At 47.6% G+C, this 13,314-nt stretch overlaps 3 protein-coding genes across 3 annotated transcripts; 1 reads left to right on the plus strand and 2 right to left on the minus strand.

Annotated features, from left to right (window-relative positions):
- Positions 1-201: 201 nt before the first annotated feature.
- F4817DRAFT_364988 (P-loop containing nucleoside triphosphate hydrolase protein) lies at positions 202-4,951 on the minus strand (the record flags this gene model as incomplete). Its single annotated transcript, XM_049306817.1, has 11 exons — positions 202-331; positions 414-1,279; positions 1,407-1,834; positions 1,893-2,062; positions 2,115-2,293; positions 2,349-4,248; positions 4,300-4,354; positions 4,405-4,492; positions 4,556-4,583; positions 4,651-4,728; positions 4,784-4,951. 11 exons carry the CDS (start codon positions 4,949-4,951, stop codon positions 305-307), a joined length of 3,987 nt encoding a protein of 1,328 aa, XP_049159803.1. The 3' UTR covers positions 202-304.
- A 1,687-nt stretch (positions 4,952-6,638) lies between these two features.
- F4817DRAFT_358348 (glucose-6-phosphate 1-dehydrogenase) lies at positions 6,639-8,590 on the minus strand (the record flags this gene model as incomplete). The annotated part of the gene is made up of 6 exons (XM_049306015.1): positions 6,639-6,754; positions 6,809-7,748; positions 7,811-8,155; positions 8,220-8,240; positions 8,302-8,374; positions 8,574-8,590. 6 exons carry the CDS (start codon positions 8,588-8,590, stop codon positions 6,639-6,641), a joined length of 1,512 nt encoding a protein of 503 aa, XP_049159804.1.
- Positions 8,591-11,011: 2,421 nt separating this feature from the next.
- F4817DRAFT_315312 (60S ribosomal protein L33) lies at positions 11,012-11,767 on the plus strand (the record flags this gene model as incomplete). Its single annotated transcript, XM_049300520.1, has 5 exons — positions 11,012-11,036; positions 11,181-11,190; positions 11,357-11,452; positions 11,509-11,609; positions 11,670-11,767. The coding sequence occupies 5 exons, from the start codon at positions 11,012-11,014 to the stop codon at positions 11,765-11,767; spliced, it is 330 nt and encodes a 109-aa protein (XP_049159805.1).
- Positions 11,768-13,314: the final 1,547 nt, after the last annotated feature.

Here is a 13,314-nt window from a genome sequence, read left to right on the forward strand (position 1 = left end):
AGCCCAACGAAGATTGTAAGCAGATGGATACAGAATTTTCATTGTGCTATTCGACTTGGTTAAGACCAAGTCTGTATCATATGCTCTGTTTATACTGAGTTGACTTCGTATTATACAAAAGACCAGAGCGGAAAGGGTATTTCTAAAAAATCGTGTATGCCAACCAACCCAAACGAGCCTACGAGATAATGATGCATGTATATGCTGTCCTTTTTTAATAGCCATTGTTTAGTCCCTATAGTTATATCCAACATATGCATTATCTATTACGTATACCCATCCTCATTATACTTGGCATCTTTCCTTACCTATCGAGAGCTTGGCTCTGACACTAAAGACGAAGTAAGATTAGTAATTGTTCAATTATCCTCGAAGAAAAGGGGCTAAGGGAGAGAGGGGGGGGGGGGACTCACCATATTCCAGTAAACACCTCTCTTCTTCAGTAACTCATTATGCGACCCCTTCTCCAACACCTTGCCCTCGCCCAAAACGAAAATAATATCGGCATTTTGCACCGTAGCCAGCCGATGCGCAACGACCACCATAGTCCGCCCCGTAGCGGCTCGCTCAAACGCGCCCTGGACAAGCTTCTCGCTCTCAGAGTCGAGACTGCTTGTAGCTTCGTCGAGGAGGAGTACCTCGGGCTTCCTGACCAGAGCGCGGGCAATCGCAACACGCTGCTTCTGGCCACCAGAGAGCGAGACACCACGACTACCGACCTCGGTGTTATAGCCCTCGGGCAGCGACATGATGAACTCGTGGATACTCGCGTCACGGCACGCCGCATGTAGGTCCTCTTCACTGACGTCCGCTACGTCTGCGCCTAGCAGAATGTTATCGCGTAGCGTACCCTGGAACAGCGTCGGTTCCTGAGCTACTAGCGATAAGTGCCTTCGGTAGTCATATACGTTGATTTGTGCGATGTCTGTGCCGTTCGCTAGGATCTGCCCGCGCTGAAGATCGTAGAAGCGCTCGAGAAGAGAGATGATACTCGTCTTGCCACAGCCAGAGGCGCCGACTAGGGCTGCGAACTGACCCTTCTCGATCGTGATGTTGAGGCCTTTGAAGATGGAGACGTTGCGCGTGGGGTATTTGAAGTGTACGTCTTTGAGCTCGATCTTGATGCCGCCTTGTGTGTCGGGGATGTTAGTGTTCTTATCACCCAGGTCTTTGTTACGGGTCTCGCGGATGCTTAGGATGCGGTTGGCGGCGGCTGAGGCTTGGGCGGCGTTGGGACCGAAGCCGAAGCCCTGGCCTGCTGACTCGGCTCCTTGAATGACTGGTTGAAGGATTGTAGTTAGTAGAATGTTTCCTTACAAGTAACATAGGGGTTTTCTGGTATATCTTAGGCACTCTATGCAAAGAGACACCTCAGGCCACCCAAATAGAAATCAACTCTCACTTACCCGCCATATAACAGATCAAGAAGTTCAAAGTGTTATACTCTCGCGAAGCCAGAAGCGTGCCGCCATACCAGAAGATAAGAGCCTGGCAACCTAAACCGACACTCTCCGAGAAGGCAAATACGAGCGTCCTCAGCCTCGCCTTCTTGTAAGCCTCGATGACGTGATGGCTAAGCAAGTTTTCGTAACGGTTGCCGATGGTGTCTTCGAGGGTAAGGGAAGAAACGGTTCGGAAGGCTGAGATGGCCTCGGCAGCGAACTTGGACGACTCGGCAAAGACCTCTGCGTATAGGCTCTCAAATTCGATCTCGTACTTAAGGCGAAGATATCCCGCTGCAAGTCCTATAGGCATCGTGACGCACGTAGCGACAATGGCGAGCTTCCAGCCGAAGGCAAAGGCTATAGCTAGACAACCGATGAGAGTGAAGAATCTACGTAGGCCGTGTTAGCAAGAATGTAGACGTGATGTCCAAGTAAAGGGATACTCACGAATTATAAACCATAGCCATATTTAAACCAAGAAGTTCCTCCAGTTGCTTCGGGTCACTCCCAACTCGAGCCGTAAGCGAACCCGTCGAGTTCTGCTCTTCATCGAAGAACGATGTCTTTTGATACAAGATACTCTCGAAATACTGTTGTCGGTATGTCGCGGAGATGTACTACATTCGCAAGTTCAGCATATAGATAATCTACTACAGCGGGGACACCTACGTGAGCAAGATGATTTGACGCAAATGCCAGGACGAAGTATGCTAGGCCTGTGCCTATACCGAGAACAACCCACATCAAGGACCAGAAGTTTGCTTCGGCTGTGAACTTGGGGATGTCGTCCATGTAAGCAAAGACGACAATAATTTTCCCGAAGAGGTACGCTTGTAGAGGAGTCGATGCTGATATTTCTTGTTAGCTCAAGCCTTCTCACGAACTTTGATTGTTCCAACTTACTCGCTGTGCACATTGATGCCACGATGATAACTGCATAGAAGGGGAAACGAGTTCGCTGCTCGTACAGCAATCGTCCAAAGCTTCCAAATAGACCTCTTCTCTTCCACTGAGCTGCCTTGGGCGCGTCCGCAGCTTCAGAGAACGCAGCGCTTTTTTCGCGGCTGAGAATCGCTCCTAGGTTCTCTTCCTCCGGGCCCTCAGAGTCATCGGCATCAGTGTGTTCTCCTAGAGAAAGCTGTTGGGCGTGGACGAGGCCATAGTAAACACCCTTATCATTCTCTAGGAGGGAATCGTGGGTCCCCTGCTCGGCAACCTTTCCTTTTTGCAAAACGACAATCGTATCGGCCTTCTTGATCGTCGAGAGTCGGTGGGCGATAGTAATGGTAGTTCGGCCTTGCGATACCTTGTCGAGCGCTGCCTGCACAATACGTTCGCCTCGGACATCGATCGCGGATGTGGCTTCGTCGAGAATGAGGATCTTAGGTCTTTTAATAACGGCTCGAGCGATGCATATTCTTTGGCGCTGACCACCCGATAGCTTCGTGCCGCTTTCACCGACAAGAGTCTCATATCCATCCGGAAGCCGGTCGATAAACTCGTCAGCGAACGCCTCCTTACAGGCCTCTTTTACCAGCTCTCGTTTCCGCTCTTCGGGCTCGTTTTGGAATTCTGAACCTATTAAACCGTACGCAACATTCTTATAGATAGTGTCGTTGAACAAGAATGGCTCTTGTTGTACAAGTCCGATCTGAGACCGCCACCACTTTAGATTGATCTCCTCTAGCTCATGGTCACAGGTAGCTATCGATCCCTTTAACTCTACGGCCGGACCGGTGTCTTCAACTTCAGCAGCGGGGGTTTCGTCGTCAGATTCGTCTTGGCTTTTCTTCTTTCCCTTGCCCTTCTTCGCTGCCTCCTTTGCCGGGTCCTTTTCGATAGCCTTAGCAATGATGTATTGGTCATGTAGAGTATACCATCGTTCGATCAGGCCGACTATAGTACTTTTACCAGACCCAGAAGGTCCAACAATAGCCGTAAGTTTCCCTGCCTCGATTCGAAGGTTAAGTTGGTCTAAGACTTTGACATGCGGTCGACTCGGGTACGCAAAATCCACGTCCTTGAATACAATATCGCTGCTCGCTGAAACGTCGGGCTCCTTAAGTTCGCCGGTGTTCGGTCGAGGGGCATCTATGACGGTAAAAAATTCACAAGCAGCCACCGTAGCTTTACCCATTGCGATGAGTGGCGTCGAAATTCGTTCGATGGAAATAATCATCATCATGACCGACATAAGTACCACAACGATAGTACCTACATTATCGAGTCGGCCCTCGACAAACGATCTAGATCCATACCAGAACGCAAGCCCGAATGCGGCGTTGAATGCGAAGAAAACCAAACACATCTGCATGCCGATAAGGGGCGAAATTCCTTGGCCATGCTTCTGTCCTTGCTGGGCCCAGACAGCGAAACGCTTAGCAACTTGGGATTCGGCACCGCACGCAACCACCATACGGATAGCCGAGAAAGCCTCGTTCGCTACCGAAGACGATTTGGTCTCCGCCTTGGCAACTTTGGTCGTTCCCTTGACATAGAATGGGATAGTAATACTTACGACGATGAGGATAAAGAGGAGAACAGAGCATGTCACCAGAGCGAGAGCCCAGTTGTAGACGAATGCGATGACCGTGGCGGCAATGATCATGACAACGAATTCGACGAAGACGCCAAGCTTCTCCGAAACACCTAGCTGAAGCGTATTCGCCGTCGTCGTAATCGTCCCTGCTGCAGCACCAGAGGGCATCGAGTCCAGGACGTGGATCGTTTGACTGAACAGACAGCGAAGATAATCAAGTCTGATAGCTGCAGACATCCGAATACCAATCAGCCGGTAGGCAAACTATTGCTGTGAGTAGATATTCTAAACGGCAAATACTAAATATCAATATACCTTGTTAATGTATGTGAGAATGAATCTCGCAATAAATAGAATGAAGATGTATAATCTTGTATATAGTATCAGCGACTAGCCCATAGTATCACATTGTAGACTTACGCATTCTTGTTAAGAGAGGCCCGGAATTGAGCCTCTGTCTGTGTAGGAACAGGGAGAAAGTAGCCATTGAAGTCGCCGACAAGTGCACCTATGAGACCAATAAGTATCTACAGCGAGTTTCTGCCCGTTCCCGGGTATGGAGAAGTCTTACCGAATACAACGTTCATCAGTGGAAGAGTCTTCGATTTAGACAATCTATTAGTCTACCTGGTATGCTCAAAGTCTACTTGTAAGATCTATACGTACGACACCTGATCCTCCGGCTGCTATAACTGCAGCAACCATAAGAACGAAATCCCAGAAGGTAGCATATTTGAAGATCCTCTAAACCAGCGTCAGCAATATCCAGATATGTCGTGATACTTGGCGAGGCACGAACAATATAGTCGCTAAAAACAGCCTCCCTTTCTGGCCGCAGCTTAGCATCGCGCTGCGCTTTCTCTTCTTCCGTAGTAATCGCATTGTCAGTAGACGCAGTCGGCAGCGCTATCTTCTCGTCGACGACCGACTCTAAAGCCGCCTCGCGGTCTATCGATTTAGTCCCCATGGCGAACAACTTGCCATATAGCAAACCAACCAGATAGATACCTTAAGGCTTACATAGGTATACGTGAAGTCGTTAAAACCATAAGGAAATGGTCCTAGATATGTAGGACTTTATGTAAGATGCGGTAGCCTGGAGGCGATGGAGGCGATGGAGGCGATGGATGGGGTCGCCAAGGACCGGGCTAATGAACCCAACCGAGATGAAACAGGCAACTATGTAATAAGTTTAGTTTTCCGTTGCTTTCTCAACAAGGTTTAAAGACGCACGTCAAAGGCGAGTCAAAAGGGGCAGAAGGAAATGATTACCCAGGTACCTATTCCGTAAACAATGTCATCTTTTTCAAATTTCTGGTACGTGACGGGATTCTATCGAACCCATGAATCTTTAATTCTGCCTTACCCAGGACCGCACTACGCTAATACGCGAGGCCGGTGTCATCAAGATTGTCATCAAGATCTAACCGAAGTCCAGACCAATCGCGGGTCCTATAAAATTCTCTAAATACGGCGTATGGCCGTATGCACGGGAAGACGATGATGTGGATGTGGGTAGCTTCGGTGTCCTAACGGTCCCCGACCCCGGTCTTATTAGCCAGTCTAGCGCATTCATACCCTGCAAATGCCAAATAGTCACTACCTACGCATGTTCTACTAGTATACGGAATATGTAGATGTCAAATAGATGTCAAATCGAAGGCGATCGGGCTAATTTGAAGTCCTACCATGCTGCCATGCAACCCACCAGGAAATACTGCGTAGGTATTCATCCCTTTACTCCGTCTTCATGCAATTTGGGAACCATTAGCATCAACAACATCGACAAATCGAACCCTTCGGTCCTTTATTTCGTAGTATATACTCACCTCCTGAACTAAATTATGAGGTATGAAGTTAGTAAATGCAATAAGCTTACACAACTAGCACCAGCGCGGCCTAGCCCGAACCGATATCTACCTCGAGTGACTCTCATAGTAGGCGTGATCCGCAGGAAACGTCAAGGAATCTTTCTAATTGAAAAGCTAACGCAGCTGAGTAAATGAACACAGAGTGACTCATGAATCTTGGCATGAATCTTGGCATTACAGCCGGCCGAAATTTATCTTTATTGTCGAAGATCTATCACTATGAGCCGTACTTCTCAATGGATGACAGTAGTGGTACCGTGGGTATGGTAGCATATCTTAGGTACCTCCTACGTACGTAACATCTAGCCTTGGCATTTATATCAACCAGTTTACAGCCTACAGCAGTGGACTCCCGCAACCTTCACCACGCGTCTGTTAAAAGTCTTACGTGGAATGGATATGCCTACGGCCATCCCATGCAATATCCAGAAGGCCCCTCATCTTATGGGACAAAGACAGGTAATCACGGCTTAAAAGTTGCTTAAACCAGAGCATAACATTGCTTTCTATGGAAATATCGGTGGCAGACCTTATTAGTAGTCCCGCGCGCCCCCTATCCGAAGATCCCACGTTGAAAGGAGATCACATTTTTCGTTCCGCGCCCCAAGCTTGACATTCTCATGCGCCCCTTACCGGTAGTCTAGTCAACATCGCACGCGACGGATACCGCCAGTGCCAGACTAGAAATTAACTATCGGGGGAAGATATCAGTGGGTTGCTCGCTCTATGGAAGTCTACAAGACTGCCCAAAATCTATCGCTGAAACGCCATGCCGATATCTACTTACAACTTGTTAGGGGGCGCGGCAGATGTCATCGGCCACTGGTAACCTGTAGCATCGCTAAATTTGTACCCGTAAGACGATGTAAAGTCGTCAAGGACTGCCGGTCCTCGCGAGCCTATTATGTAGGTTAGTGCGTGTATAGTATTACGAGCTTATGTTTTCTACTCACCATAGGGGTATTCCATCGGGACGATCTCCTTGTTGTCATCAAGGTAGTGCAGCAGGGGGGTGAAGATCCTCCAGCTAGCGTCAAGCTCGTCATCTCTAACAAAGTTGGAGTGGTCACCCTTGAGCGCGTCTAGAATTAGCGACTCGTACGCCTCGGGAATCTTAAGGTCAGAGAATCGTCGTCGGTATGTCAAATCGAGTTCTGTCACAACCGTCTGCATGCTCAATCCAGGCAGCTTAGAGTTCATCTTAATATAAACACTCTCGTTCGGCTGGATTCGCATGACGAGCTCGTTTCGGGGAATGTCCTTGAAGATACCACTAGTAACGTCCTTGAACTGAATTCGAATCTCCGTCTTTTGCTCGTTCAGGGCCTTGCCCGCCTTCATAATAAACGGAACGCCATCCCACCTCTCATTCTTGATGTAAGCAACCAGAGCGCAGAAGGTCGGGCATCGCGAATCTTTGGGAACGGTTTCGTCCTCCTTGTAAGCAGGCTTGGTACCATCGAGGGACCTTCCGTACTGGCCGATAATGACGTTCTTCGGCTCGATAGCCGGGATAGCTCGCAGTACACGAACTTTTTCGTCGCGAATATCCTCCGCCGAGAAAGAGATAGGTCGCTCCATGGCTAACAGCGTTAAAACCTGGAGCAGATGGTTCTGCATAACGTCTCGGATAATTCCAAACTCGTCGAAATAACCGCCACGACCCTCCGTACCAAAAGGTTCCTTGAATGTGATCTGAACATTGTCTATGTGGTGTCGGTTCCAGGTAGCACCGAAGAATTCGTTACCGAATCTAAGAATTAGAATGTTCTTCACCATCTCCTTTCCAAGGTAGTGGTCGATACGGAACAGCTCTTCCTCCTTCCAGTCAGGCTCCAACGACTTTTGTAGCTCGCGCGAGCTGGCAAGATCCTTTCCAAAGGGCTTCTCAACCTAATTGCAAAGAAAAATTAGAAAAGTGTTTCGAGACGCTGCGTTGAAGAGAATGTCCTTACGATAACTCGCGCGATACCCTTGGGAGGGTAGCAACATCTCTTCAAGTGTTGAGAGACAATGGTAAATACGCTAGGGGGAAGGGCCATGTAAAAGAGACGGTGTGTTTCGGGACGACCACCCTCCAGCTTCTCAAGGTGAGCATTGAGGTTCAAGAAGGACTCGTCCTGGTCGTATTGGCCAGACACGTAACTGCAGTGCTCACAGAACTCTGCCAATTGCTTCTCCAAATCCTTAGTAGGCGTCTTGATATATGACTTGACTCGTTTGAGGTATTCCTCGTGGTCCATCTTTGTTCGCGCATATCCGACAATCTTAACATCTTTAGGGAGGAATTGGTTGCGGTACTTCCGAGTGCGTTAGTTCTCGGTCTGCTGCGCCGGGCACGTCGGATTTGATGTAAATACTTACAAGGCCAAAGAGGGCAGGGAACTGTGGTGCTTAAATTAGCTAGGGAGCTTTGAATGTGGTAAAACAGTTGTTTATTACGTACAGTCTTCTTCTTTGCAAGATCTCCCGATGCGCCGAGGACCACGATGACCGTGTTCTCCTTCAGCTCTATACTACTATTAGGGAGGAATTGTTAGTACATGTTCCATACATAACAAGGTAAAACTCCTTATACACAATTCCAGATGTTCCATCCTTCGTAAACAAGAGACAGAGTTACGCAATAAAAGCTTTCGCAAGCGCAATCCTGAAGCTCTCTGTACCTAGATTTGATGATTGAATGGCGGGGCGGGGGCGGGGTATTTGTGAACTTACCTTGCTGGGGATTCCATTGCGACTGGTTTGCCGGTAAGGCAGGATAATAATTGTAAAGACGGAAATAACTATAACAATGGATGATGGAGAGAGGTATTTATGTAGTTTGGGGAAAAGATGTCGTAAAAATGTGAGAAGGACCGAGTGGAAGGCGGAGGGACCAAGTCGTTGAAGGAAGTAATAATGTCTGGGTTGGCCGGGCGGGACGGACGAATAGCTGTCGGTCACAGGCGGTAATTGATTGTTAAGGCCGATATCAGGTCCATAGGATGTGCTTAGGTTAGGTACTTTAGGTACTTTAGGTGGCTAAGAGTGGGTTGGTCCTTCAGATATGTCATTGGAGCCGTATTAGCAAGAGCGCTAGGTATTTCCACGGTCTAAGCACTTTTAGAATATTAACACCCGCACCTCTAAACTCTTTTTGGATAATGATGTATGATCATCAGTTTTGCTTTTACCGTTGCTTTTATTTCATTTTTTCTCTTCTTTTACCCTACCTTACTTAACTCGAGCATCAGATGCCTTATGTATGTATCGGTAGAAGACGAAGAAGAAAAACTTGACTTGTTGGCCTTGTAAGGTAACTATTCACCTATATGAGTAAGCGGAAAGCAAAGATACGCGTACAATTTTGAAAGGAGAAGCCCTTATTGACGTATGTATGTATTACTTGCTTATAATAGCATCGTGGTATTGTACCTTGATCGCTCGATAACTGCTGACCAATAGACATCGGCGGTAGAAGGGAAAATGGCCGAGAACGGCTTAAATTGACCGTAGTAATAGTGGATAGACTTGTATGTATTATTAAAGTAGTAGGGAGCCGAGGAGAGCTTACTTTTGAATCCTTCCCTTACAGCGGCTTAGACCTCCTACCTGAAGCTATCTAAACTCTCACTCGAAAGCTTACCTTTATTGTTACCAACTTAGGGACGGTTAAGCTGGTCCATTGGTGGAAAACAGGTCAATTGCTGCGTCGGCCGCGGGGTAATTTGAGACTCAACGGAAGGGTCCTGCGCAGTGCGGCCGCGGGGCGAGCAAGCGAGCGCCTCTTGTTGCATCCCTTGGGATTTATGGATTTGTGTAATAAGCCTCCCTTCTCACTAAGCGGGTTTCCGCTATGTGCCTCGGCAGATATTTATTCTGCTATCCCTGGGCCATAATTGATGTTTTTATCATTCCCAAGTTTTACAGGCAGCAAACCACCTGGCTAATACATGGTTGCAACGGGATGGTGGTAGAGTGAGCCTCTTGCAGCGGTCACACCTACTTGGCACACAAATGTGTGAGGGATTATTGATAGACTAGTAATGAGGCGGAAAAGAGGGCGTGTAGTGCCGGTGTATCACACGGAAGGCCGCGGCATGACTTTGACAGGGTGATTTACTGTAATGAACACAAATTCGCCTCCAAGATGAGATGTAGCCATCGCAAAGACTCGAGTAGCCATGTGTTGTGTTCGCTAATACCTTATCCTTCGGGATTTGGGATAGATGTCTAAGACTAGTAAACAAGACACTTGAATCTTGAATGCTAATAGCTTCAGACATGGCAATGATACATGGAAAGTTAATGAATACATAGCTACGGCTGAGATAGGATGAAGAGAATGCCAGATTAGTGTTCGTCAACGCTTTGACTTCTAGCTGCTGGCCCCAACTTGAGTGGAACAGATGGTCAAACCACTCTTGTACGTTATAAGGGTTGAGTAGTGGTATGCGATGTTGGTAAGTCATCTGTTGAGTGTTACTACCATCCATGCACGCCATTCATCCGCTTGCCTTTATGAGTTGTTAGTTAGAGTAACACCCAAGAGCTGCGATCTCGCGGAATTAGATGGAGATAAGATTTCTGCAGTGCTACCGATTAAATCCGATTCAAAAACGCAAGGTCATAAGCACTGTAGATTCCAATATAATCTAGTTTTATATTCTAGGTACTATTGTAGGCGTGGAGGCCATATGTGATAATGATTCATTTTTGGCTTCTTGGTGCTTATAATTTTATCAAAGTTTTGAGGTTATTATTGTTCGGGCGTCTCGGGGCGTTCTTCGGAGAGCTTTGATTTCTAGAAGGTGGTACGAAATACTTAGGTACCTCCTATTAGTGAAGTGGAGATCATGATGATAGGTACGTGGGGCAGGTGGGGGTCTATATCTAAGCCACACGTGGCCAATGATAAGAAACTCTCAGCCACCACACCAAAGTCAAAAAAATGTTTTTTCTGTGGTTGCAACAGGGCTTCGCTTAGCACTTCGCACCAATCCATCTCCATCAATCAACCTCCATCGTCAAGCCTAACCCACCTTGAGATTTGGTCATCACAACATTCGACGACAGAAACTCGCCCAGCGTACAAAGGTCTTCTTCTGCGAAAGACTTCTCCCGGATTCCAGTACCATTTCGGATTTCTGAGAGCCGTGGAAAACTCAGTCAAGATGCCTTCAGAAGCAGGTCACAGATGTAAGTACTATGATTATCTACGGGGTTGATCCGGCATTATCGCGGTCGCGTAAACCACTTCCTTTCGCGCCTCGCAAGTTAATGGCTTCAATCTACTTGGAAACAATCCAATCATTAAATATATACTAATTTGTTTGCCTGCAGTATACGTCAAGTGAGTAGTCTATAAATTATTTACCCTCGAACCAAATTCTTTACGAGAACGACCGGAGTTTCCCCCCGACATTCCGACCGCCTTTTCATAGGAATTCACGACGACATTGTTCAATCGGGCACACATAGGAGAATGAAGCAAATACTAACTGGGATTCGTATTTTAGGGGACGTCACCTAAGCTACCAACGTAGCCGACACACCACCCACCCTAAGACGAGCTTGATCAAGATCGAGGGTGTCGATGACACCGACGCCGCCAAGTAGGTTTAGGAACTATTAATACTACCTCAACTTGAACCTAACATGTTTGGCGCAGCTTCTACCTAGGAAAGAAGGTTGCGTATGTCTACAAGGGCCAGAAGGAGATCCGAGGAACCAAGATCCGCGTGATCTGGGGCAAGGTCACCCGACCTCACGGTATGTCTATTCTGCCTACCTTACCGTTCCGGAAGATATCATGCTAATAACCACATCCAGGCAACTCCGGCGTCGTCCGAGCGAAGTTCGCCACCCCCCTCCCCTCCAAGTCTTTCGGTGCTTCAGTTCGTATCATGCTCTACCCTTCGTCGATATAAGATGGGTTAGGGCCGGAGTTGGTAGTGTGGACGGTTCTCATGATTGGCTGCATCTGGGTTAGGCAAGGTATCAGGCTCCAGCCTTGCGTCTAGCATCAACAATTAAAAAGAAAGAATTCCTGCAATTGCATGGAGTCTCGTCTGTGAATTGCTGATTTGGCATCGGTTTCCTTTTAACGAGGACATGATATTCGATCCCCCGGAGTCGGGAACGCGACAGAGGAAGGATAGTTTTTGAACTTCCCTCCGGGTATTGCGATCAACCGACGATGTATCGAGAATGATTCAGGATGGGCGGTATCGGATATTGAACTCACGGAATGGATCAGATTGTCAAATATCAGTGGCATAGCTAATACATGCGTTACTTCATACATATTTCCACGGGCAGTTCAGGGAATGTGATGAATCAAGGTTATAGATTCGCGAAGCGGATAATACGCGAGTCTATCTTAGCTTCTATCTAAGACTTACTATGTCTAGGTATTTCGAGTTCCTATACTCCTGCACAAGACATCAAGGTTATACTCAGATATGGGGCAGCCTGACATAAGCGAGACCACGCCGGTTCATTGCCATGGCAGTGTGAGACAAGTGATATCGTAAGTCACAGGTTACATGTGAGGCTAAGAGGCTCTGGGGTAAAGGCCCTATAGTTAACTTCAATAGGATAAGGAGCTTGCACATGGATTTTCGTCATATGTGAACCCGAGCCATCTAATCTACCCCAGGCTAGTCAAACTTATCGAGCTTAAGGGCTATCCTAAGGGCTATCCTAAGTACATGAGCCAGCAGTCTGAAATTCTATAGGGGAAAAGAACGATACACGTCGACAGTGGAATCAAGTGGAAGTCGGGGACGACACGGGTAGCTGCGGCAGGCTACTTGCAGCGGGCGTCAGGACGAGAAAGCTGACGTTCGTGATATGCGGAATAACGTAGGCACCCGCGCCCACGGGCCCGGAGTTTATTAATAGGCTACACGCTCTCGTTGTAGGTAGGCGTAGACGTACGCCCGGGTCGTCCCCCCTCTGATCTTCGTACATTTACATACGCAAGGGAGCGGGCTCTGGCTGGCTAAGTTCGGTTCCGGTATTACCCTGGAAAGAAACGCGTGGGGAGTTCAGGGTTTGAGTTTGCGATGAGCCTACCTTGTTTTACGACAGATCGTATAGTAAGGTAATGGCTAATTCGGCAGCGTGTCGCGTTATGGCTTTGGAATAGTTATATCCGGTGGGATACTTCGGGATTTTTCTTTAAGAGGGTTATATACTCTTGATTCGAAGACAGCGTGCTTGGTACTTGGTCCGTTGATACTGTTAGGTCTTACCTATTGTGAATTTAAGCCTACTATATCTTGTGTGCCGTGTGGTATTTCACCAAAGGGTATACTGTATGTGCCGTATAAGGCTGGCTACTCGTCTTTCCAGACGCGAAGCTACTTAGGGTATAGTATACGCGAGCTTCAAATTCCGAATATATAGGCTAGATTGATTCCTACTGACAATTATCTATCTTCCCCAGAAAAAAACATATGTTCGCTTCGGA

This window comes from Daldinia loculata, assembly GCF_022478755.1.
Source record: "Daldinia loculata strain CBS 113971 unplaced genomic scaffold F4817scaffold_20, whole genome shotgun sequence".
Lineage (NCBI taxonomy): Eukaryota > Fungi > Ascomycota > Sordariomycetes > Xylariales > Hypoxylaceae > Daldinia > Daldinia loculata.